This window comes from Rissa tridactyla, chromosome 9 (genome assembly GCF_028500815.1).
Source record: "Rissa tridactyla isolate bRisTri1 chromosome 9, bRisTri1.patW.cur.20221130, whole genome shotgun sequence".
NCBI lineage: Eukaryota > Metazoa > Chordata > Aves > Charadriiformes > Laridae > Rissa > Rissa tridactyla.
In genome coordinates this window covers 3114215-3139070 of record NC_071474.1, presented here as the reverse complement: position 1 = coordinate 3139070, position 24856 = coordinate 3114215, and the positions used below count along the sequence as shown (strand labels likewise).

Below are 24856 nucleotides of genomic sequence, written 5' to 3'. Positions count from 1 at the left end.
CATGGGGAGTCTCTGACCACTGCCTTAGTGAGATATTGATCTGTTCAAGATAGCAGGTACGTTGTGTTATCCTCAGCCTTGACACCCTGCCAAAGCTTAGGGAGTAGGCTATGCCACAGATGACTTGTGAATGTGTAAAGTAAAAGAACTGAGGAGATACATTCTGAGGATTTTGCCTTCTCCCAGGAGCAGAACCTGACATATGTCAGTGCCATCATTGACAAAGTACCAGTAAATCCCTGTATGAATCTGCTAGGAGGTGAAGATTTGTTAATAACCTACGATAGTTTCAGCTCAGATTTCTTTTACCAGATGAATGGCAATCTGGGGCTCTGATGACTAAAAAAAAGGTGAACACAAGGATTCCCACATTCTTGTCATGGCTGAATGTTTCACACAGTTGACATGGGCTAGTGTACAGGTCCTGGAATGATTCCAGCCAAAACTCAGTGTTTCAGACTCTCAGGTCCCTCATAGGAGAAATGTTGACGGTTTACCGATTACTGGAAGATCTGGCACCAATGAGAGCCTAGTTTAGTCCATGTTGCAATCTATTGCCTGCTGTAGGTGGTTAGGGAAGTAAACTGTGCTGTGGGAAGGTCAAGGCAGAGAAGAGACTGCCGCTTTTCCTATGTGCCCTCAGAAAAGCAAGACTGGTGGAACACTTATTGGAAATGCCGTCTAGGTGGTTCTGAGGAACAGCTGAGCTGGAGCAGCTCATCCCTGAGACAGGAATGGCATCGCATCAGTGACCACAAAATAGTGCCAGTGACAGTAATAGAAGAGAAGGTTAGAGCCCTGCAAGAGGACAGGTCGATGAGAGTCACACATTTAACAGACTCTTTGTGCCATTTTGATGGCCCATCGGCTTCATCTGCTCTAGTAGAGAGAGGGAAGGGGAGGATAGTACTTACCATTTAATAATGTCTGAACAAGAGCTGAAAAGCAGCCTCCTTGTAGCAGCAAATGTCAGAAGAGCAGAACTGGGGTCAGTAAGCTGAACAGCTTTGTATCTTTGGCTGTGCGAATAACAGAAGAGCTTTGCAGTACTTCAAAGCGCACAAAGGGAATTGTGGGAAGGCATTGCAGGACTGAGCACTGAAGTGCATCTGCCCTGCAGAGTGGACAGGTCACGAGGTTGGGTAAAAGCAACACTAATCCCTTAGCCTGTAGATAAAGTCACAAGCTCTGGCAAGAGGAATATGTGCAAAGGCATGAAGGAGTTAAGTTTAAGAACCTACAAAAAACCTGCAATGAAGACAAAGCATCTGTCTAATGCCTGATTTCAACGGATTCAGGACTAATGTCACACATAAAGGAAAGACCTCAGACCAAGGTCAGAGACGATAGTCCACGCAGGGCTGTCTCTTGCTCACCCCCAGTGCTCCATAGGGATCAGGAGATACAAGGACCTGGGCTTCCTCTGTGGGGCGAAGAGAGAAATTCCACCTTCAGGTGAAATCCTGACCACAAGTAAGTCACGCTCCCAAATCACTTACTGTTTCTAAGGCTCAATCTTTCCCTGACATCACAGAAAGTGAATCTGAGCCCATTGAGAACTCTTTGGAGATCAGCTAAATATTGATAATTGTTCATCGTTTAAGGCCTGCAACTGATTTTATGCATTTTGTGCCACTGCTTCAACTAGAAATAATCATCGCATTCTACCATGTTGAGAGGAAAGACATGCTGAGATCAATTCTGCTGATCAATGTCCTAATACAATATTATTCTGTGGGATAATTTTCAGCATTTAACTTTTTCTGGTAAACGATTTCCCATTGCCACACTGCAGGGTTCAAAAACAATCATTATCATTAGTTCAAACTGTTAATGAGGTTAAGAGAGATCCTTAATCAGCAAAGCAGAATCTTTGACCCAGGAAAGCTTTTCCCCTCCTGTGCCCTCTGTCTACTCCTTCCATTTTGGTAAATTGACCAACTCTTTTCCAGCAATTCATAGAAAATATATTTTCACTAGTTAATTTTCTACTGGAACTTGATTCATCCAACCAGCAAACTTAATGACAATTTGTCTGCAAATTGTGCTTTATATTGCACCTTTAGAAAAAGCACTGCTATCTTTTCCTAAGTAATGTAGAAATATAAACATCTACCCTTACGCATTGGCTTTCATTCTCTGTATACAATCTAGCAGACCTCACTCCACCAAAACTAAATGTAGTCAAATAGTATTTGCCAGCAGGAGGCTCCAGGTTTTTTTGAGGACAGAAGAGGGAAGAAGTAATTCTCCTGTACAAAAACGAGCGGAAGCATTCCCCAACCATTCTGTTCTTAACCTTAGGGGAATTTTTTTTTGTTGCCCGAGGGAATAAAATTCTCGACAGGCTGGGGAATAGAGGAGAAGCTCGTACCCAGTGAAGATCCCTCGTCTTTTCAGCTTTCCTGCCAACACATGGAGAAGCAGCCAAACCTACCCGAAGAAGAGTAAGCATAACCTGATCAACCAAACTACCTGTGATGGCAGGTAGTACCAAACTACACTCAACAGACTGCTGAAGGAACGACTGTTCGCCACTCACAGGTATGGGTATCTTCATCTGCAGCTCGGGCTCTCCTAGGAGTTGTGTTGGAATGGAAAGTGAGCTGCCAGTTGCAAAGTACAAAGTTAGAAATTAGCTAAAAGTGGCAAGTCAGAAATTAACAAACATTTCCGTCCTAAAAAGATTGGAGGAACATACATCGTTCTACAGTTGAGGAAGGTGATAACTAAATTACAGATCAACGGGTAAGTACCTGTATCACACACGGCAGAACTGTAGGAAACTCATCAGTTGTGCGATGGCGTTTCTAGCTGAGTGAACTTCGCTATAGAAATTTCGTTGGTATATTACCACTGCCTTGCTTCACTACCTCTGCTTTCTTACTGTGACTGTAAGACTCAAAAGACCAAGAATTTACAGGTTCCAACACTGGCTGAGTACCTGTTTGATTTAAGCAGTGATAAAGGGAGCTTACAAGATAACGTGAAAGAAAATGAACTATTATCACAAAAAGCATTTATAATAAGGGCAAGATTCTCAGAGATGCCACAGCAGACAGTGAGAGAGCCACAAGTAGGACTTTGGCCTAAACAGTCTAGTACAATAACCAAGCCATCTTGCCTTGTTCTCTAGAAATCACCTCAAAATTACAGCACTTGCATATTTTTGCTACAGGTTACCCACTCAGGGCATTAAGTGAATTTCTTTGTAGAGAAATTCCATCATATTACAATTCCTGTGAAATATTTTTGGACCTGGTAGCATTGCCACATGTCCGTAGTCTCTGATTACTGACTTGCCCTGAATTGTGGGTATCGTGCCAAGAAAATTCTATTTGCTGTCAGTAAATGACACAGCTCCTCTGCTGATTGATTTTCATAGGCAGAGAGTATGTGCTATGTGTGAGAGGGAGGATGGGTGCATCAAAAACGTTGTTTCTAAAAGATCAAAAGTAGATAGATCAAGACATCTGGACCGCATGATACTTCTGGCTAACTTTGCTGAGCAATGCAACGCCTAATAAAACTAAATTACACCGATTCCCCTAGATATATTTTAGTCCTATAGCACATTGGATAAACTATTGATTTTTCAAACAAAATCTTTCTTTATTGTTATTCCAAATTTCATCAAGCCAATCTAACAGAAATCCTTTTCTTTGTTTCTCACCAAAACAGGGTGAATATGGACAAATTTCTAAAGGCAAACCTGTCGCTGAGGCCAGGCTATTAGATGGCATGGGCCCTAGAGAGCCAATGCATTTCAGATTTCATTTCAGATCAAGCCACACACTGCAAATGAAGGTCACCCTGATGAAATCAAGGATAGAAGAATAGTCTGTTTGAAGATCATGTTAATGTATAAACTGGGGATAGAACATTACTGGGGATGGAATATTTAAAGGCAGACACTTTTCACTTTCCTCACATTTCAAAAGGCACCACAGCACTGCGTTTCAGAGCAACTTAATGAAAAGAACTGCAAAAAAAGACTCCAGGAAACAAACTGCTGTATAATTATGGGGGCTGATTCTCATTTCAAGCCACTAGTTTAAGCTGTCTGTAACCAACTCTAGATTGCAAGAGGTCAACTGATTTAGGATCAAGTCCAATTTCTTAGAAATGTCTGTCTAGCGAAACTGTCTACTAATGAGACATGGTAAAATGTACTTTCCCATTCCTGTGATTCACGCTGTTGCCTGAAAATAGAAGACGGGAGTTGGAAACAAAAACTTTTACCTACGCTGTCAGAAGCTATTGAAGATGCCTACCCGTTACTATAAGGTAAATGTTACACAGCAATTGCATAAACAGAACTACTAATTAGTACCTGGTGAAAAAGAAGATAATTTTGGATGGCTTTAATAATGTTTTTTAAAGGAATTCTATTTAAACTGTAGATTTTCCCAAAACATGACACCTGTGAATGCAGACGTAGTGTCTTCAGGTCCTCAGATGTACCAGTGACTTGCTTCAGCAGAGCTCATACACACACCACACTGCTGCGACTGAAAGCCTCTTCTGTTGCTTGCTATACTGAATACCAGGTTTAATTTCTTTACAAGTATGCTTATAATGTGTTTCATACACAGTTTCTTATTTTTAATCAGAAAAAAAATCTCTTTATTTGACTCAATTTACATACTTAAGTTGTAAGCTTTTTCAAGTAAGGCTAGATTTTAGTGGGTTTGCACATAGATTTCTGGGCCCTACAGTAATAAAAATAAACCATAGTACTCAGAAGGAAAAATCTTGATAAAAAGAAGGAAAGCTTTGGGATTAAGTAGATTGAAAATATCTCTTGACTTCCTGCATCAGAGAAAGTGAGGTTTGCAAAAGTGAATACCTACGTTAGAAATACTGAGCTTAAGATAAATTATTAAAAAACATTTTGTGATCAAATCTGCAATGGACTGAAGTTTCACGAAAAATTTCCCTGGGGAGCCTTAAAAAACCTTTATTAAAGTGAAAGGCACGTGCAACAACATACTAATATAAAGTGGAACGCTATAATCCTGTAACAGAAAGAAAAAGAGAATGTCTGTGTAAACAGTGGAAGACTATCTGGTTCTGGAGGAAGCAGCCATGTCTGCTTAGAAGAGCTCTGTCTCTGATTAGCCTTTTTGATATTTGATTAATACTCTTACGCTGTACTAGAGTATGAAGTGTTAACAGATGCTTTTCAAGCTATCAGCTGACATCATCTTCTTTCACTGAGAACCAAAAATGAACACTGATTTGCCAACTGACTCTACCGTAAACCTAAAATTGCCATCTACGTCCACTTTGGGCACCTTTACCTCACCCCTACTAGCCATTTTGCCCTATCACAATCTTCTTTCTTTTTTTTTCCCCATGAAGAATTCATAGCATTTTGCTTCACTATCACCCACTTCAGTAAAGTAACTCATGGAAATGTCTCAGTAAGGTGCTTTGCTATATAAAGCTACAGAAAGAATTAGTACATCCATACGAAAGCACAACTCGATCTGCAGATCAGTTGTTACTTCAACAGCAACAGCTGACATTTATAATTGTTGAGGTGTTAACACTACTTAGAAATGGTGTGTATCCACAGTTCTCAGCCACGTTGATGAAAGCTGTAGCATTCAACACCTTCGAAAGCCAGGCTCCTGATGCAAAACTACAGTCCCAACAGGAACAAGTTAGTTCTCTTCTAAAGTCCCACAGCAATCTTCTGCACAATTTGGCATCTTAATATTTTTACACTTTGGTCTAAATGATTTACACTTCAGTTGTAAGTACTTTTTATTTTAACATACGTCATCGCTTTCTACAAATCTTGCAGACTTGTTTCATAACAGAGCACTATCTGTTTGCATGAAGCTACAGAGTAGCTGGCTTGTTTTTATAGGCTATCACATACTCATCAGAAATGGATGCAGTTGCAAAAGCAATTGGAAATCCATGGAATAATATATATTTACCCTACCATGAGACATGGAATATGTGCCACACAAGACAAAGCTAATTGGGAACAAAGGGAACTACAACCTTTTTAAATTCTCACTCAGTAAACCCACTCCTGGGTATCACCCAGCATTTGAGAAACCAACATCAATAAACACAACTAGTTTGGGACGGTATTTCATATGGCAGGCTCGTGCGCTATTCCTAGTATGAATGGCATCAGTATTTTTAAGCGGGACTGCTAAAAGGATGTAATAATTACAGACACATGTTCCAAAAGTTCACATAAAAGAACTGTACGTTATACCTGGGAAGATGCAGTACACTTAAGCCTAACATGCAGCTTTCAGGCCAAATTCAATCTGCCAAGCGCTTCCAGCCAGTCTCATTGCTGTGAAAGAGGAGATAGGGAATAGCTGAACTGTTAAGTAAGTGCACCCAGGTAGCCAAATGCCTCCTCCTGCCTGCACAGGTTGACTTATTTAGGGCATCCACGGCTGTTGCTATAAATGGCTGAGAGAGCAGAGGGTGGCAGGAGCAAGGCCCACAAACCCTCGGCCAGCCCAGGCAATTGCCAACACGGGCTCCTCCTTTCCAAGGTTCTGAAGTGAGTGAAAAATATTTGAAAGAGTGGTTCACACCAGCTTTCAAAGTAGTCCCCTGTCACTACTGAAACTAAGAGGTGGAAAGACCAGAAAAAAAACCTTAAGGAGATTTCATGAGGATCATATTGATGAGTATGTTTTATTAACTACAGTATGGCTGTATGTACTCAGTCTGGCTGGGATGGAGTTAATTTTCTTCATAGCTGCTTGGATGGTGCTGTGTTTTAGATCTGTGACCAAAACAATGCTGATAATGCAAACATTTTAGTTATTGCTGAACAGCATTTGCAAAGCATCAAGACTTTCTCTGTTTCTGGTGCTGCTGCCCCCTCCCCAGTGAACAGATTGGGAGGGGACACAACCAGGAGATGACCCAAACCAGTGAAAGAAATATTCCACGCATTATAAAGTCATGCTCAGCAATACAAAGGGAGAGGAGGTGCTTTCGGAAGATTACCCATCTTTTGCTCAGTACTTGGCTGGTACAAATCTACCTATGGGAGGTGGTGAGTGATTGCCTTCGCAGAGCTTGTTTTGCTTTGTTTCTCTCTTCTTCCACTTCTATTTTGCTTATTAAATGTTTTTTATCTTCATCCACAAATTTTCTTTCTTTTACTCTTCCTTTCCTCTTCCCCAGAGCAGCTGTGTGGGTCAGTGAGCAAGCAGGTAGCAGGGTTAACCCACAACACTGTACTACGCTCTTGTGCCATTGTATGCACTTGGGATGTTCTTGTAGCGATATTGATTCATTTTTTATTTACAGTTTCAATCTTGTAAGATGCCTAGAAATGAGGAAGAGGGGTGACTGGCACTTACACGTGGCATAGGTTACAGTAGCTCTTTTTTTCAGTCAACAAGGAATCTGCCTTAAAACAGTCCCCCTCATCTGACTGACGGCTTCCTGGACATCTAGAGCTACTGCGTGACAAAGACTCTAGGACTGGTCAGGGGAGGGTCACAGCCAGAGGAAACTACAATAGAAAAGAAGTGGAAAAAGGTGTTATCTCAGATTTTGTATGTACATCAGAAGCCCTTTTTAAAGGCCACCTTGATTTAGGCAACTTCTTTTCCTCCCTCTTTATCTCTCCCTCCTTTTCTACTAGGCTTTAAAAACTTCTTCAGAGCACAAGGGAAATAAATCTATTAAATGGGAGAAGGATGTACAGGAGTGGTCAAGAAAACAACTTCAATTTTAAACATATGTTTCATTTCACACATCCATCTTCTTTCTGACCCTATTGATTTCAGTAAGTTAACCCAGCTCACCACACGTCTGGACTACTAATGAACTTCAGACGCTTCTGGAGTTCTGTGCCTTCAAATGGCAAATGTCCTGTATGTATAGATCCTGAAAAACACTTCGCTCAGACATGGGACAGACAGGATCTTCTTTTTGTAAGTGTATGCAAGTGAACGGATACCAGCAACACAGGAAGGACGGAGCCATAAAGCTACTGTGGATGAGCACCGGTGCCTGCCACGCCGTTCCAGATGAGTGCAAACTAGCATGAACAACACTGCAGTGTATTAAAGCAGGAGAAGGAGGAAGGGGATTTTGAAAGGGAACTGAGACATTAAAGAAGATGTGGAAGTGAGGATGAAGTAACTGAAGATGTCCATTCAAACATGGTAGATCTCTGCTGATTTCCAGCAGCTGGGGACCAATCTGTCTTTGCTAAAAGTGGGCAAATTAATGGACTAGACTTTGCATGGTTCTCTCTTTGAATTCAACAATGAACTCACATCTATGATTCTTGGGTCTTTTTTCTGATCCTGCTGAAGCTTCCAGGCATCCAGGCCATTAGCTTGAATACTATGGGTAGCTCTGGATCCGGCTTCCTTCTGTCTCTACATTCATAGTATTCTTTTAAACTGATCCAGCTGAGATTGCTGAAAACAGCCAGAAAAGCTTTTTTTAATGCTACACTAGCAACAGTCTAAATCTTTTTCTAACTATAATGCCTGCATAATTTTTCCTCTGATATTTATTAAGCCCCTTGAGACGTTATATAGCTTCAGCATACCCTCCTTTCCACTTTTATGCTATTTTCATTCCTTTGTATGAACATTTTGTTTCTCTCCTTCTACTGCATTTCTTCCAGAAGTCCTTCCCTTACTTCATTACTTCTCACCACCAGCATCTTTGCAAATCCATCAGCATCCAGAAGCTGACTGCAAATACAAAATGATGGATGGGAGATGAGAATTGATTTTTTCACCTTCCAATCAAAAAGGTCTCTTCATTATCTTTAGGCTAAATAGTAACCCGGTGTCTTGTCTATGCCACAAAATGAACGGATCTACTTATAAGGCTGGTCTCCTTCTTCCTATGCACATACATTGGCTTCCCAAGATGCTCAGAATGAGTAAGCAAAGGCCTCTGCTGTTTGCAGAGCTGTGGCCTGCTCCGCTGTGTTCTGTAAAATGGGGTATTAGACACTGGTATCTGGCTCCTAGGTTACGCTCTGCAGCGTGGCAGCAGAAGTTGAATGCAGATAACCAGGTCTGTTGCAAGCTCCTTCTGTTGCTTTCCTATCAATCAACCCACCTTCTCGTTCCGGAGAAAACAGGGATTCCTCCCAGTCACCACGCAGGGCTAAGAATGTTCCTACTGCTACTACAACTGCGACTACTAATGCTACTACGAGAAGCAGGATTTCTTAATTCCTCTGCAAGTGTCCCCTCAGACGGGAACCACAGGACCCAAATTATTTTCTTCATATTCTTCACTGGAAAAAGAGGTATGGAGTCATCTCAAATGCATATAAAAGGAGAAATTTCAAAGCGTCTCCTACTGTCATTTCAACTGTATAATTAATAACGCTATATGCAGAATGGCCTTCCACACCATTTTCTCGCACTCATACATCCCGAATCAGAGAAAGAATATCCCCTGATACAAAGTATCTATGTACTGCTATATCATTTCCCTTAATTTATGTTGCATTATTGATGTACAGAATGCCGTACTTGAATAATGTAACAGTAAGGCTCTTACAGAAAGCACTTGCACCAGCTTTAATGTGTGTGTCTATAAAGATAAGAAAAATACATTTCCTAAGTCCAGCAGTTTTCAAACAATATATTTTCAAGTTACAGGAATGCTCACCATGAGGAATTAAAATTGAGGTGAGAAGCAAGGGGGGACAACATTTCTTATAAAAAGTTAATGAGCTACTGCCTTATAAAGTGAAAATAATCAACAAATCTGACATATGAGGAAACAATATGAATATTCAGGAAGTTTATGCCACTGATGCAACATTTCCTAAGCGTGTACAACTTTTGACTGATCACACAGCTATTATTTTTCTCTTCATCATAAGTACACTCTACCACGGTGTCGGTGTGTGGTAACATATGCATTGAATTGCAAGTATTGTAATTCATCCAGATGGCAGGAAGCTCTGGAATTGTTACTCCTATGGTACAGATGTTTAACAATCCAGCCATATGGCTCCAATAAGGCAGCCTTTTCAAAAACTACAAAAACTACACTAGACACGCAGCCTTGTAAATCTGAGTGCAATCCTGAGGTATGAATGTTCATATTGCTACAATATAAAAGCATACATCATACTATGAAGTTGGCCTGTCTTTTGGAATAACAGAATTTATACGACATTATCTAAAATCCCAAAAAGAATCAGGTCCCAAATCTGCATAATTTCACCAAGTCAGCTATTAAAAGAATATTCCTCATTTGGTTTTGAAATTCATTAAAGGTGTCAGACATAGCTGAGAAGATAGGTAAATAACTACATGCAAATATAATAACGTCCTTAACCTCTGGCCTGAGTGAACTGCTGCTCTAGGTGACAAATTGCGATTCAACCAGTGAGACCAAGAATTTCTCTATAAAAAGATTTGTCAAACTCAAGGAGCCCCGATGGTGGTTGCGGCAACTGTAATGTGGAAAGCTGAATGTTGAGAAACAATCCAAGATCAATAATATCTTGGCCAAGAAAAGAAAGAACCATCAAATGGTCAATCTATAACTCCACTGAATTTTGGCAGGTTTGAATGACAGATAAATGGCAGCAAATAAGATTGTTAAATCACTAACCCTGTCATTATTACATCCTGTCACATTGCATAGATTTATACATTAGAAAAAGAGTGTATGGTATGAGAGTGAAAAATAAAACTGTTAAAAGCTACAATATCTCAATCCATGAAGAAAAGGTGAATTCCCAACTTTGTGTTTCATGGTTCTTTTTCTCTGCCAAAAAGTCAGATATAAGTAGATGCCACTTGCAGTCCCGTCTTCCATTTCTCTGATGCTTGGGTCTCTGACCCTTTGTTACCTAGAAGAAACGTCTCTTTTATATAAATCTCTAGTGCAAGAATAAGATTAAAATGGACAGACTGAACAAAGCATTGGTCTCTCAGACAAAAATGTATCCATTTTGTACACACAGGATCTTTCCACCTGACGTACTCTTAAAGGGAAGTATTCAATTACCATCTACTCAAAGGGTAAAAATCATGAAAGAGCCATGTCATATTCCTTTTCTTTTTCTTTTTTTGAGCAGCAAAGTATTCAGAGATGCTTTATCTACCACAGATACTAATCTAGGCAATATAATTTCAAAATATCCTTACGAAATCCTTGACGGGCAGTTGAACCCTGTGGTTGTTTAAAAAAAGATTTTCTGCAGTTTATGCATTTGCTCTGCCAAAAGCTTACCTTAGCATGCAAAGTACAGTAAATCATAGTTGCTCTGATTTACTACCCAGACTATGCTGTTAGTTCTCAGGGACAGCTCAGTGAGAAGCTATGTCCTGTAGAAGAACATTAAGAGAAGGGGAATTGTTTTGTAAAGCTACCAGAATGGCGGCAACCATTTCTGAGACATCAACGGGAAAAAAAATACGCAGATGCGCATTTGCAGCGTTTTTCAGGTGGTATTTTTTCAATACCACTACAACCCAACAATTTAAACAACAATTTAAATTATTTGACCTTGTGCCTGAATTCCTCATTTTACGGGGCAGGAGCATATGAAGATCTCAAAAGGGCAAAGATGACAGCAGAGAAAGAGTGGCAGAGCAAGAGGCTCTGGGAGAACCTGATCATTTAGAACTGGGGACGGATTTTTATTAGACCTAATCCATTTAGTAAGTCCCAACAGGAGGACAAAGAAAAAAACCTATATCTGACATTCCTTTAAAAAGTAGTAAATGAGAAGGGAAAAGATCAAAACAGTAGCTGAAAGCCTTCACTCCTGCCTTAAAATCCAAGAAACAGTCATTAATAGAGATTTAAACTCAGCCTTCTCTAGTCTAAACATGTCACTGTTAATTACAAAGCTATTTAACTTTTGTAAGAAATAAAGACTGCTATTAATGAAAGAAGAACCAATTAGCCTTTAATCTACACACTGTTTTTTAATCAAACTTTCTTTTGATCATCAGACTCACTGCAGGATGTATTCTCTCCTCCCCATGTTGTAGCGGCTTCCATGATTACTAATGGAATAGATTTTAAAGGGCTGGCTGAGTGGGGAGAACATTCTCTGCAGGGCTGGAATTCTCCGCTTCCCTTCGCGTCAGTGGGGCCGAGCGGAAGCACGCCCGTCTCTGAACCGTGCTGCATCGGCAAGCGGGATGGTTTTGATGGCGTCTCCTGACCTGTCTCTTGTAGCAGCTGCCGTTAAAGGAGCAGGCACTGAACATGTCTAGAGGAACGTGGGCCAGGAGTACAAGACTACCTTGTGAGGAAACAGCAGAAAATAGCACTGTAAAGAAAAGAAAGCAACGGGAAAGGAAGGTAAGGAAAGAGGCAAAAGAAGGGAGGTGCCACCAGGAATGAAAATGGAATTCACTGCCGACTGCAAAGAATGATGAACGGGAGAATTTGCTTGTTGGCACGGGAACGTATTGTGGAAAAACAAAACAACACGAAGCAAATGGGACCAGGGCTTGATGCATTAGAAACAAAAGGGATGACATGGGAAAAGGATCACATTAGCTAAATATTGTTGTGCTTTCAAACTGTTGGTTGCAGGGTCAGAGAGTTTTGATGTGTTTTGTTGGAGTTTTTTGGGTTTTGGTGTTTGGTTTTGTTGGGGGTTGTTTATTGTTGGGGTTTTGTGTTGGGTTTTTTTTTTGCTATGTGGCTACTTGTGGTATCAAAACAATAAGACCAAGTACATAGAATCAATCGTGATGGAGAACTTCTTCCTTTACATCATTTCTCTCTCAGCTGCACTTTCTGCTCAGATCTCCCAGGAAGGAGAACAGATAGAAAATGTCCCTGAGGCATCACTTTGCATTTATGACCATGCAGATAATGAAATATAAGAACATGACTCTTACACATGTAAACAACAGAGCATAAGTGTCATCTGCTCTGTGTCAAACGTGAAACACCTGGTCTGACCAGATACCTACTGTCTCTTCTGCATTAGGGTATGGTCTATTCTGTTCTCTCTCCATAATACAAAGGCAAAATTTTTTGGCAGCAGCTGAACTCTCTAGTAGGACTTGAGTAACAGCACTCTGCACTTTGAAAGATCAAATTATTACTCTGTCTGTAAAATAAGGCTAATTCTAATGCCTTATCTCAAAGGGCTCTTAACTTTTCACAGTCCAAAGCCCCTTTAAAGTAACTCTTTGGCATAAAGGTGATTCAAAATGAGATTAGGGTCCATTCACGTTTTTGAGGTGCTCATATATTACAATGTAAGTACAATATAGGTACTCAGATAAAAACACCAACCGAACTAGACAGAAATAGCTTTAAATCACTGTGTCAAAATATTTAAACTTTGTTGGATAATTGTATAATTTTCACATTTAAATTACTCCATGGCATGCTAAACCTGCCAATAAAATTTGGATTCTGATGCTGATCAAAACCTCCTTGTGTTTTTCCTGTGTCATAATCCCATTCTAACAAGACATAGACAAGAGATCCCCAGCTCCATTCTCCTTTCAAACAAAGTGTAGCAAAACATATTCTGCCTCAGAATACTTAGAAAGCTGCAATACTGAAAACATGTGACATTAACACACAGAACATTTTTAATTAACGACGCTCGTAGGTCTTGCTGAAAGATCCGTTTTGCTTCTTGCCCTGGTCTGACTGACCTAACACACTCCAGAGCTTTTTATTTACTTATATGGTGCAATTAGGACAAAGTTCTTCCAATATCAGTGAAGCTTTAAAAAGAGTAAAGTTATTGACAGGAACCACGTGAAACACAATAAGTTTTTAACTATTCCTATCTGGAGTATGAACTTTCAAAGTTAAGAGGCAGAAACTTTACACTGCTACTTAAACTATGTACTAGTTAATTCCTAAGAGTGTTCTCAGTTCCCCATATTCTTTAATGTTAGTGCATACTTGCATCAATTATTCCCCAAAGTAAGGTCTAATTCAAAAAGCACTCAAGAACTAGATTATCCCCCCCCTCCCTCAATGATTTCAGCAAAATTTAACTTATTTGCTTATATGCTTGAAATGCTTAACCTGAAATGACCTGACATGTCCTGTATCTGTAATTCTGACTGAAATCAGTGGGTCCTGAAGGTTCTGGGCAGCTCTAAATATCAGGCCTTAATATTGCTACTGCAATACATCTTTACTTTGTCTAGAGCTCCTCCAAAAATTACTTTTAATTCTCACATCTGAATCAAAGCTCTGTACATACGTATACAGTAGTCTCCACTTTCATAATATCCAGGGCAGCATTGAGATCTTCGCCGATACATAGTTCTTAGTCCTCTTCGATATGCTGTTTTATAACTTATTCTAAAATGCAAGACAGAAAGCCATTTGACAATATTGAAAATCAATGCCAACTGTTGGAATTATATTTGTGTTAAATTATAGTAAGGATAGCATTCAATAATTATTTTAAAATGCATGAAAGCTTTTGATATTAAAAGCCACAATAAAAAAAAAAATCAATACTTGTTCTGAAACTTGAAATATAACTTGTATTATAAACACAGTACCCATGACGGTCGATCACCATAGCCCTTCCTAGCACCGCTGTCTTAAAACATTTCCCCAGTCCTAAAGCAAGGGCAAAGAGTTTCAAGAACAAACGATTCATTTCTGCGTATCAGCAAGGTCAGCTATCATCAATGGAATGAACAGACTCTTCTATGGAGACCACTGTGTCAGCGTGCTACACGAGAGATTGCCACAATGGAAACTGCTCTTGAGACACAAAATGGGAAGTTAACCCCAAGTGATTTCTTCCTACTCGCTAACCCTTCCGAGGCATTAATGCCTTGCAAAATGACATTATAGTCCCAGTTCAGTATTTAAAGCATGTTTGCCCACCACAATGTGTAGTCCACAGAAATTAAAAGGTGTTAAGCATTCTGTAGCTTTTCTAGACTGATTCACAGAATTACCAATGATACCACATTAGAAAAGGAATATTTAACAGAGTATATTTAACAGCCAAACACTTCAAAACAGCTTTGATGTTTATTTGTAAGTTTATTTGAAATTACCTAAATTGAACAAAACCTATTGTTCCTTATGTTAGATAAACTGATCGAATTTACTCTGCTGCATTCCAAGCTATACAATAGTCCAGAAAGCTCTGCATCTCTGTTTGATTCCATACGTTGTAACACAGAAGCTAAAAACCAACACCCCGCAGTCAGACCAGGATGGTGCTGAACAACCTCTTTGCTACCGAATGCATGAAAGTTAAGGTACCAAGTAGCTTGCTAAACCCCCTTGAAAGATTGCAAATATTAGTGCATGTTTGTTAGGATACTTTTCTATTGGAATCAGGATGAATATAACAGCGGTATCTTGCAGCCTGGCAAAAATTAAGTGTCTAGTATCAGCTTTCATTCAGTACTAGAAATGGACCCATCCTCATTTCACCTGATTTTCAATACAGATTTGGCTGCAGCATTTCAAATACGGATCCATTTATAGCTATCACTAACCCTCAAGTGCCTGATTCTTCAAGATTTAAGAGGTGCGGGGACTTCCTACCATAAACTTGGACATGCACTGATCACTTGGAGAGGACAGTTGGTCATGTCTGGTCATGTTATACACCCTTCCAATCACTTGGCGGGGTGAATGGTAAGGATACATACTCCCGAGTGGCCCATAAAAGACTGAATACCACCGATCTCACTCAAATTTCATGCAAAAATCTCTCTACTTCAATCATTGCCCCAGAATGCCGAACACCCCAGCTACTGTACTAAACTACATCTTTCCTTACCCATCTGTATTAGAGTACCACAACAACTTAGATAAATAAAAGGGATGAGTGGAGACAAAAAGGCAACATAAAACTAAAATTTCTAGGGATCAGCTCTTACCTATGCCTAGTGCACTTGAACCAGTTCAGTATGTCAGTACATCTTGTGTAATAGATCTGATCAAAAGGATGAGCATACGATTCCTGAACCGTCACAGCGTAGCTAGGAGTAGACAAAAAAAGAAAGTGAAAGGCTGTTTGTTGCAGCATGAAAAGCTTCAGTTCCCTGTATATGCTACTCATCTAACCACAGTATGAAAAATCATTAAATCAATAATCTTAGAAACTTTGGGCATTATCAAAAGAGAGCTTCCTTCAACCTCCAACCAACACATCCTCCTGAAAATTTTGGAAATGCTTCTCACTTGGGCTCCATAACTGAAATAGGCATAGAAATTTCAGTCCGAGTAATAAATTATTCCCTTCTGGAAAAGACACAAATGTTACTAAAATTCATGGTAGTTTAGAATGTGAAAAGGGCATTCCGTTAACTTGATAGTGCAAATTTTAAAAGAGAGGAAAGCACCATGTTTTTAAAGCGTCTCAGTTGCCTTCCTGCCTGGGCCTGTTAATTTTTGCTTGTATTCCACAATCTAAGAAGAGCTCATGTTAACTTAGCACTGCGGCATTTTGCCAGCATGATGCGATGCTCACACTTCATTTTATGATGAAGCAGCATCATTACTTCAAATACTGGGTGTGCCAATCAAATAGGATCATTTGTAAAAGGTTGAAGTGTGTTTAGTTTTCTGTTGCACACGTTTAATCCTCTTAATTTGCAGCAGAAATAACCTCAGAACTAACTAAAATTGTATCATGAGTTAACTGGTGTCTAGATTTGGAACACTCTGCGGTATGTTTCGAATGGAATTACCTCCCTTTGTACAAATGAATGGATATAAACAAAAAGTGGGCAAATTGATTAGAAATCACAGAGCTCCAACAATACTAATAATTCAGCAATCTCCTTCACAAAACACTATTTATTCATGCAACAGGTACTATATTAATTATTATGATTGTATTTAAAGTGCCTGGGCCTCTCACATGATACAGGAACACAGATTTCATTTACTTGCTAGCGTCAGTCATTTTAGAACGTTGTATTGCCCTATAGTAAGTGTGTGCACTGCTTAAGAGACTCACAATCTCAGGTTTTGATCTGGGAACAAGCTCTACTTTATCAGATCTACAATATCTTTGGAGAATGATACTGAAATCATTCTAGACAAGGTCAAGACCCAGGAATTAGATCCTCCAAGTCATTCATTATATCGATTGTCTTAATCATCCACGTGATTTCCTTCTCATCAATGGCACTGCTGATGTGATTAAGCCCTGTGAGATCGCACCGGCAAGGGAATACCAAAATATTTGCTTGGAGGGTCTGATTGGCTTGAAATCGAAGATTGGACTATTACTGCCCTGCTTGTCATGCCCCTTCTAGACAAGCCAAGATTCTACTAGATGTTACTTTTGCCCTCTATCACAATTTGTGGGTTTGACAAAAATGTTTTTAAGTTTACTAATGCCGAAATGTAAAATATTTACATTGCTCATTATTAATGTAAAGCAAAAGCACTCACGAATCTTGATTGTTATTTTATGATCCCGTTTGTTATCCAGGAATTGCCCTAAAAATCTTTTCCTTTTGATTTATTAACATCTAAGTAACAAAGTCATCTTGGTCAGTACAACCAATCAATTTTGGTATTTAATTTTTGTTTCTCCGTGATTGGGTCTCTAGGTTGCTGACTTTCTTCAGACAAAATCAATATTTTATTCCTGTGCTCTGAATGCACTTCACCTCACAACACAGACTGCAAAATCCTATTCCTGTACAGTCTTTGCAGCTGCATTACCTACAAACAGTTAATTCTCTAATTAAGGCCTCTAAAATAAAAACACAGTGCCATTAAAGTATGATTTCATTTTTTGCTCTTGTCAAGGGGTTTATTTTGCTAAACTGCACAGTAATTCATATTTGTGTGGAACTAAACCACAGAACAGAACTGAGGTTTAGCAAGTTAAACTTAAGAGTACAGGAACTTCAGCCTCTGCAAACAGACCCTGCATGAATGTGAACCTATCGAAGTTAGTGGGTTTCTGTGTACTCATAAGAACTGTTCGGCAGAGACCCACTGTTAGGATTAGGACACTGTAACAACAGAGAGAACAGAATTACGAGGGCCTTTAATTCTCAGTGCTTTCATGCAGATACTCTTTGATGCAGACACGAGTTTGGCAGCTACAGCCACAGAGTTCAGGACATACAGAATGAAACTGCATGTTGCAGCAGGAAGGGCTTAAAATTTAGTTGAAATCTCTAACAGTCTTGCATGACAACAACTAGAAAAGAGCAAGACAGAACAAGGCCACCATTTCTCTAGGTCTCTCCATGATAAATGAAAATAGACCTGTGCAGTCCTCTAGCTGAAACCATGGAGGAGCTTTCCAAAGCACAGCTGAGCAGGCAGGGGTACGGTCTCTAGCTATAAGCTTTAGAAACAATTCTTTGGGATGATCCAAATCCTCAAAGGCACTCAGAAGTGCTATTTCTGTCATGCAAACCCATGTTCTTTTGTGAGACAGGGTGGTATTTAGCAAACTACGGCTCTTATTTTTCCTTTTAAATATAAAAATCTGAAATGGCTAGTCACAAAAAAACCCAAAAAACAGCATGTTATACATTACCTTTCCCAATGACTACAAACATTTGGATCGTCTGGGTTTAGGGACAGAGTAGTTTTGAGCAGAAAAGACAGAATAAGTCCTTTTAGAATCCACCTGAACAGCATATGTGCCACCATCGTTGTATCTAGATAAAGAAAAGAACCGACAGCCATTAAAGACAATCTTGAAGAAAACATCCTTCTACACATTTTCATACTTACTTTTGTGCAAATCCAAATACTGTAGAGTTATTTACAAACTGAAAAACCTGAAAAAGAGATCAACTAAATAGAACATTTTTTTAAAAATGCAAATGCATTCTAAAAGGAATTTATACTTTTAAACCTACTAGAACTGATAAATTTGATGATTAAGCTACCCAAGATATCGATAGCCCCAATGATTCTTCCAAAGAACATTTTTACAGCTGTCTGTCTGTAATGACAAAATAAACAACCAAGGTATTAAAACAATCTATTCCCCCATCAACCTACAGGCACATGGAAGAAAACCCAAATACCCCCTTTGATTTATTTAAGTGGGTTTTACGTGTGTCAATATAGTGGCCTAGATCTGAGACGTATGCTTATTACATGAATGAAGGAAAATCAATTCACTTTTCACTCTTACATGGGGGGAATCACTTAGAACGACCGAGGTCAGCGTATTGGGTCATATTATGCAGAACACTAAACATGAAATAAAAATATTTGCATTGAAGTTGGAAATAGATTGTATAAAATTCATTAGGTGGTCTCTTGATTGTCTTACAGTTCATCTATTAAACGTACTGACATACCTACTTATTGCTCATTTGGGGCTTTGTAACGAAAGTCATGGTGTTTGCCTAGAGGTCCTCAATGACAAAAGTGAAAAAAAAAAAAAAAAGATAGGAAATACAAAGGTGCTTTTAAATGTAACTGCATTAGAGGTGTTAATCTATTAAACGCTAAGTCAGTAAAAAATATTTTTAAATATCCATGTTAGGCATTCACATCATCACATAATCCACCATTCAAATCAAAAGTCCCATATATTATTCCTGGCAACAAGATTGCCCTAAAAATAGATTGAATCTTCATAGGATCATCTAAAAAACACATGGCTCATTGCCTCACGGTCCAGAACAGCAAAAGGAATGTTAAGGGGTTTGCTCTGCATGGCACTGATAGAGAGCCCAGCATAAAGAAGTCATCACAAAGCAGAATGAAGAGCAGAGGGGCAGCCAGAAAAGCTAATCTGAAATTACCCCCTGATTCAAAGCCTTCTCAGCTAGTCCAAGGACACCCATTGCCTTTAGTGGATTTGAAGTCAAGATCCCAATGGGAGTAATAGCTCATCCTTTAAATTATTCCTAGTGCTCTGCTAAACCCAAAGATAGGTCTTAAGCCATGTAAGTCATATTAATGTTAATTAACATGATTTAATGTTAATGTTCCTCATGAAATGGATTTAAGTCTATGAGTGACCATTCTCTACCTGCAGGCTGTTTCAGAGTCCCACGGCAACAATGCAAAAGCTTACACTGGAAATTAAGAGGGCTGATGAGAAAAGGGCATGAGAGAGAGGTTCTGTTTACTGAAAAGACAGTCGCTACGCTTGTCCTAGACACTACCTCTCCGTGGAGGAAAAGTGTCTTGAGTGGCTGACCTCGGGACAAAAGTCCAACAAACCTAATGGTCAAAAACTGAGAGCTTTTTTGAGAGTAGAAGTGAGCTTTCTTTTAACATAACGTGTACCACCAAATATCAGGCTCAACAAAATGACAGACAGCCCTTTAACTGAAGTATCTTCACAAGATGCCTATGACAGTATTACACTGGCTACCATTTGAATAACACCACATTACAGAGGACAAGTTCTACTGAGCACTGTATTTACAGGTTGCAATTTACCCCCTTTGTTCATTCTCTACTCCTTTGGTACACGGCGACACTGAACAAACGGGACTAGAGGAAAGCCTGCTTCTCACCTACAGAAATGGTCAAAGCACGAGCAAGGCAAAACTGCTGAAGGAAATAAAATCCTCAAGAGAGGGGGGGGTTAAATCAAAACATGGTTCTGTGCTCAGTGTAACTTCTTGAGAACATCAAGAGCCTGGGTTTATCCTTACATTAGTTAAAGGTAGAAAGACAGCCTGTCTTCTACCGAAAGAGAATGAGCCTTTTCTCATTCAACTAAAGCAGCGCTCCATTTGAATTCTCAGAGATCTCAATTTGTTCTTCGGAAAACAATGTATCAGTTTAGTTTTAGAACCAAAAAAACACCAAAAGAATTATTTATAAGCCTTACTAGCACACAGAATATTTGCTTACAATGTATTTTAAAGAGGTTTAAAATTGTTTTCTAAACTTTTTATGTTAATGGTATTTTATTACCTGTTTATAAATGAACCACTTCGTGCAATTAATTTTCTAACTTTGTAAGTCAGATCGTATATCAGAAACATCCAACTCTCCAAATACAGCAGAACCCCATTCATCTCAAATGTCTCTTTTTGTAACTCAAATGAAATATTTCACTTTGATCACTGTTAATAGAAAAGACCTCATATCAAAATGGAATGGTTGCTATTACAAGATTCAGAATAAAACTCTAAAAATAGGAGCACATATATTAAAAACCAACATCAAAAAAGAATCCAGTAATGACATCTAACACGGGTTTTTTACAGCTTTTATTGCTCAGCGTTATATATACTCCAGTTTTGCATTGCATTTAACGTTTGGTACATACTCTCCAAGGAGGCGGTATCAGCCTTTCAGCGGGACAATGCCTGTAACTTCATTAAAGTTAAAGCCAAATTATATAAACCTCTCCAGCGTCTGCCACTGCCACTCTCCCGAGGACAGGCAGCATTTTGAGCTTAGCAAGAAAATAAATGACACACAGGTTCTCTGTGCAGACCCTAAAATGGACTTGAACTTCTTGTCTCTCCAGGCCTGATTTTTCTTTTCAGGAGTGAAAGAAGTCAATTTAGGTACAATTTGGCAAGAAAGAGGGTCTTTCAATCCAAAATACAATCTGGTGATTTTTGACAAGTGTCTCACTCTCTGGTAATTATAACTGATTAGGTTAGGTATCTGTTCCTCATTAAGCCATTTTCACATGCCTTGCTCCTTTTGAATAAATTTCAGTACTTCACCTACAATATTGATACAGGTCACTGGTTCCATCACAAAAGAAAGGAAACGCACTTTCACTGTTAAGCCCCAAATCTTAGCTATAGAAAAACTAGTAGGTGGCAAGTCATTGATTTATTTGTCTGTGGATTCACTTTACAAAAACCTTTGTTGAGGAAACTGTGCTGGGGTTTGCAAGGAGACCAGAAGATGCAGAAGATCATTTAAACTGGATGAAGTACCTGAGAGTGTAGACAAAAGCAGGTTTGTTACTTTCTTTTGCAGTTTATACAACACAAGCTGAGGACGACAGCACCCCACAAGATTGGACCTACGTGCAAAGAAAATAAGGTCCCAAAGAATCCTTGCTGGATGGAGAATATATCCTCTAAAGCTTTCTCTAGGTGCTGAGGACCTGGCTTCGGTAATATTCTTGTGAAAGAGGACTAGTGTATACTTTAAGTATCTGGGAGAAAAAATAAAAGCAAAACCAAAACCACAGATGAAACTTCAACTAAAAATGACCATTAGAGACTTTCCTGTTCAGGGGCAGTAGTAGTGAAACATTTCATTTTTACATTTCTGTCACAAAATATTTCATAACGTGACTTTGACATGAAATTCAAACAGAATTTTCTCTCCATGACAAAGTTCTAAATTAAATGCTTTTGTCTCAATTTGGGATGAAATGAGTTCTGAACCAGGCAAAAAATTAATTTGGTGTCCAGCTGCAATTACGGAAAACATTGACAGAAGACTCTTGCACTAGCATGCAATATTCTTAAATCCTTATATACTTTTGAAGAGCATTCCTTTAGATGTCTAAATGTATACGCAGTTGATTAACCTAGTCTGAATTTTTCTCACAAGCTTCCATGCAATGCATGTAACAAAGAGCCATGTTAAAAAGTCTTACCTCAAAGTGCTGAAAATTCCTAATGGATCCTGTTTTTACAGACCATCAGCACAGGCAGACACACAGCACGTTACCAGGATAGCAGAAGAAAGCTCTTCGGAAGTTGCTTGGCCCTGTGAGCAATCAATAGAAAAACAGAAAACATAATGGGTCAAAGAAAGTGTGTTTGGCGGAGTGGAAACAAATTACGAGAGAAATGAGATGAACCATTATAAATTACATATCATAAGACATTTGTGCTATATGAGACCAAAGATCAGTACCCTGCTTTCGGTCAATAACAACTGTCAAGGAAAGAGTGTAAGAAAATGGCTGGTAGTAACACATGCCTTTAGACCCTTCTAGCCTCCAGCAATTTGCAACTTTGACTTCCTCAGTCATGAGAAGTATCTTTGTGTTTAATAGCATTTGATAGATTCTATTCGAATAATTTGTCTAATAATTTTTGAGGCGTTAATGTAAATTTCAATCCCCTACTTGCAAATTTCAGTGTCAACAACACCCTGTGATGGTCTCACATCTTAGCCATGTACTGTATGAAATACTTCCCTTGTTTTTCTGCCTCCTCAATTTCACTTGACGGCTCCTTGCTCCTCTGCTAGAAATCAATCATTGATTCTCAGACTTTGTTTCCTATTATATAAACAACACTTGAGTTTACATACAGACTTTTTCTTCTGTAATATCCCAAGTTCAGTTTCTTTCAGGAAGTTTGATAGAAGACATTGCAAAAGCCTTCTGGAAATCTAACTGAATCTTCTTGATCCACATGTTTACTTCAAAGAGCTTTAACAATTTATGAAGCCTCTACAAAGCCATGTTGATTCTTCATAAAAGTATTATCTTTATCAAGAGGTTCCCTAACTCTGTTTTTAATTATAGTTTCTACCAAATAGGAAAATCTAGATGCACCAAAATTAAAATGTATTCTAGTATTTGTATGTAAGTGATTAAGGAAAATGCAAGAGAGAGTTAAGCCAGAAAACAAAAAGTTGGATTTCACTGAAGAAGCATTAAAGTGACTGAGTGTTTGCTGATTACACTATTTCAGTCTCTGAGTAGTAGCAAGCTTCCAACAAGCTGCCCTCTATGGCATTCCTCCTTCTCATCCCATCTGAAATTTTCATGATAGTTTAGGCAAGGGATCATTTAAACACACACTTCATTTGGCTCTACATCAGATTTTGTTAGAAACAAGCTGTTATGAAAGCTAAATGAGGCCATGAGTTTCAAAACTGATCAGGATTTTTTGGATGCCTCCATTTATGATTAATAACTTGAGTTACCGTGAAAGGACTGAATAATACGCGGAACTCAGAACGCATGCTAAGAAACAGGTTGTTTTAATCTGGGCAGCCAAGAACTAAGCCACTCAAACTCACTAGCCACCTCTAAAAACTCTTGCGGACAGAATATTACCAACAGAAATATTACCAAGGTTGTGGCTTGGTTTTGTTTTGAATTAAAATTTAAAGCTGTTTTAGACAGATAAACACTTCCAGGAAGGACCAGGTACTGAATACAAAAGCACAGAGAATGTGATTCTTGTCATCTGAGCACAGAGAAATCCAAGTGGTAGAAGAACTGGCAGAGATACCAGACTATGCACTGGGTTTCTGGGTTCCTTCTACTGACAACTTACATGATTAATGCGGGAAGACAGTAGACGAGAAGCTGCCTCTGTTAACAAAAGATGGTATTTCAGTTAACAGGGTCTATTTAAGCCTCTAGGAGTCATTGTACTGAGGGCAAATTATTATCCCTCACATGCAGCGCAAAACAACTGGCCTATGATTTCTGCTACAAACCCCGTGCTGTCAGTCACACGTTCAGCTTTCCCACATTCTCCTTAAGCACTGCTCTCTTTAAGGTTTGTGTGCAGCTCTGCCTGCGATTTCAAGAAGGCAGCTCCATAGCTGGAAACGCTTGGAGTAGATACAGAAGTCACTACTATTCACAAATATCCCTGATACCATTTCAGACGTAAGTCTCCTGTCACCTGGAGGTGACATAGACAAGTGGCGAAACAGAGCTGACCAGGACAGGGCAACCGCTTTTGCCCAGTACCCTGTGAAGGCTCACGGCGCCGGACCAGTTTGTACCGTTCAGTTCCTTGAAGAGGCCAATCCCAGCAGTGGCACAAACTAGGAACAAACCGACAAGATGTACAAAACTAGGATCTTTCTTACCTCACACTTGGGGTCATACAATGGAGACAAGCTTGTTCCAACTTTTCCCTTCTAGCCGTAAGGGTAATGCCAATAAATATAAGCAGGAACCTTAACTTTTCAGGATAGAAGTATTCTGTGTTCTCTATGAAGTTAACCGTGCTCCTCTGCTACTCAACCAAAGTTC

General features: G+C 39.2%; 1 protein-coding gene across 1 annotated transcript in view; it reads right to left on the bottom strand.

Moving 5' to 3' along the window:
* MEGF11 (multiple EGF like domains 11) overlaps positions 1-24856 on the bottom strand; it is a 279625-nt gene that overhangs the window by 189899 nt on the left and 64870 nt on the right. Inside the window, exons 2-5 of the mRNA XM_054214943.1 lie at positions 22502-22614; positions 18485-18608; positions 15852-15953; positions 14198-14298 (exon numbers count right to left, since the gene is read on the bottom strand). Of these exons, the coding sequence (XP_054070918.1) occupies positions 14198-14298; positions 15852-15953; positions 18485-18600 (319 nt within the window). The 5' untranslated portion in view covers positions 18601-18608; positions 22502-22614. The remainder of the gene's footprint in view (positions 1-14197; positions 14299-15851; positions 15954-18484; positions 18609-22501; positions 22615-24856) is intronic.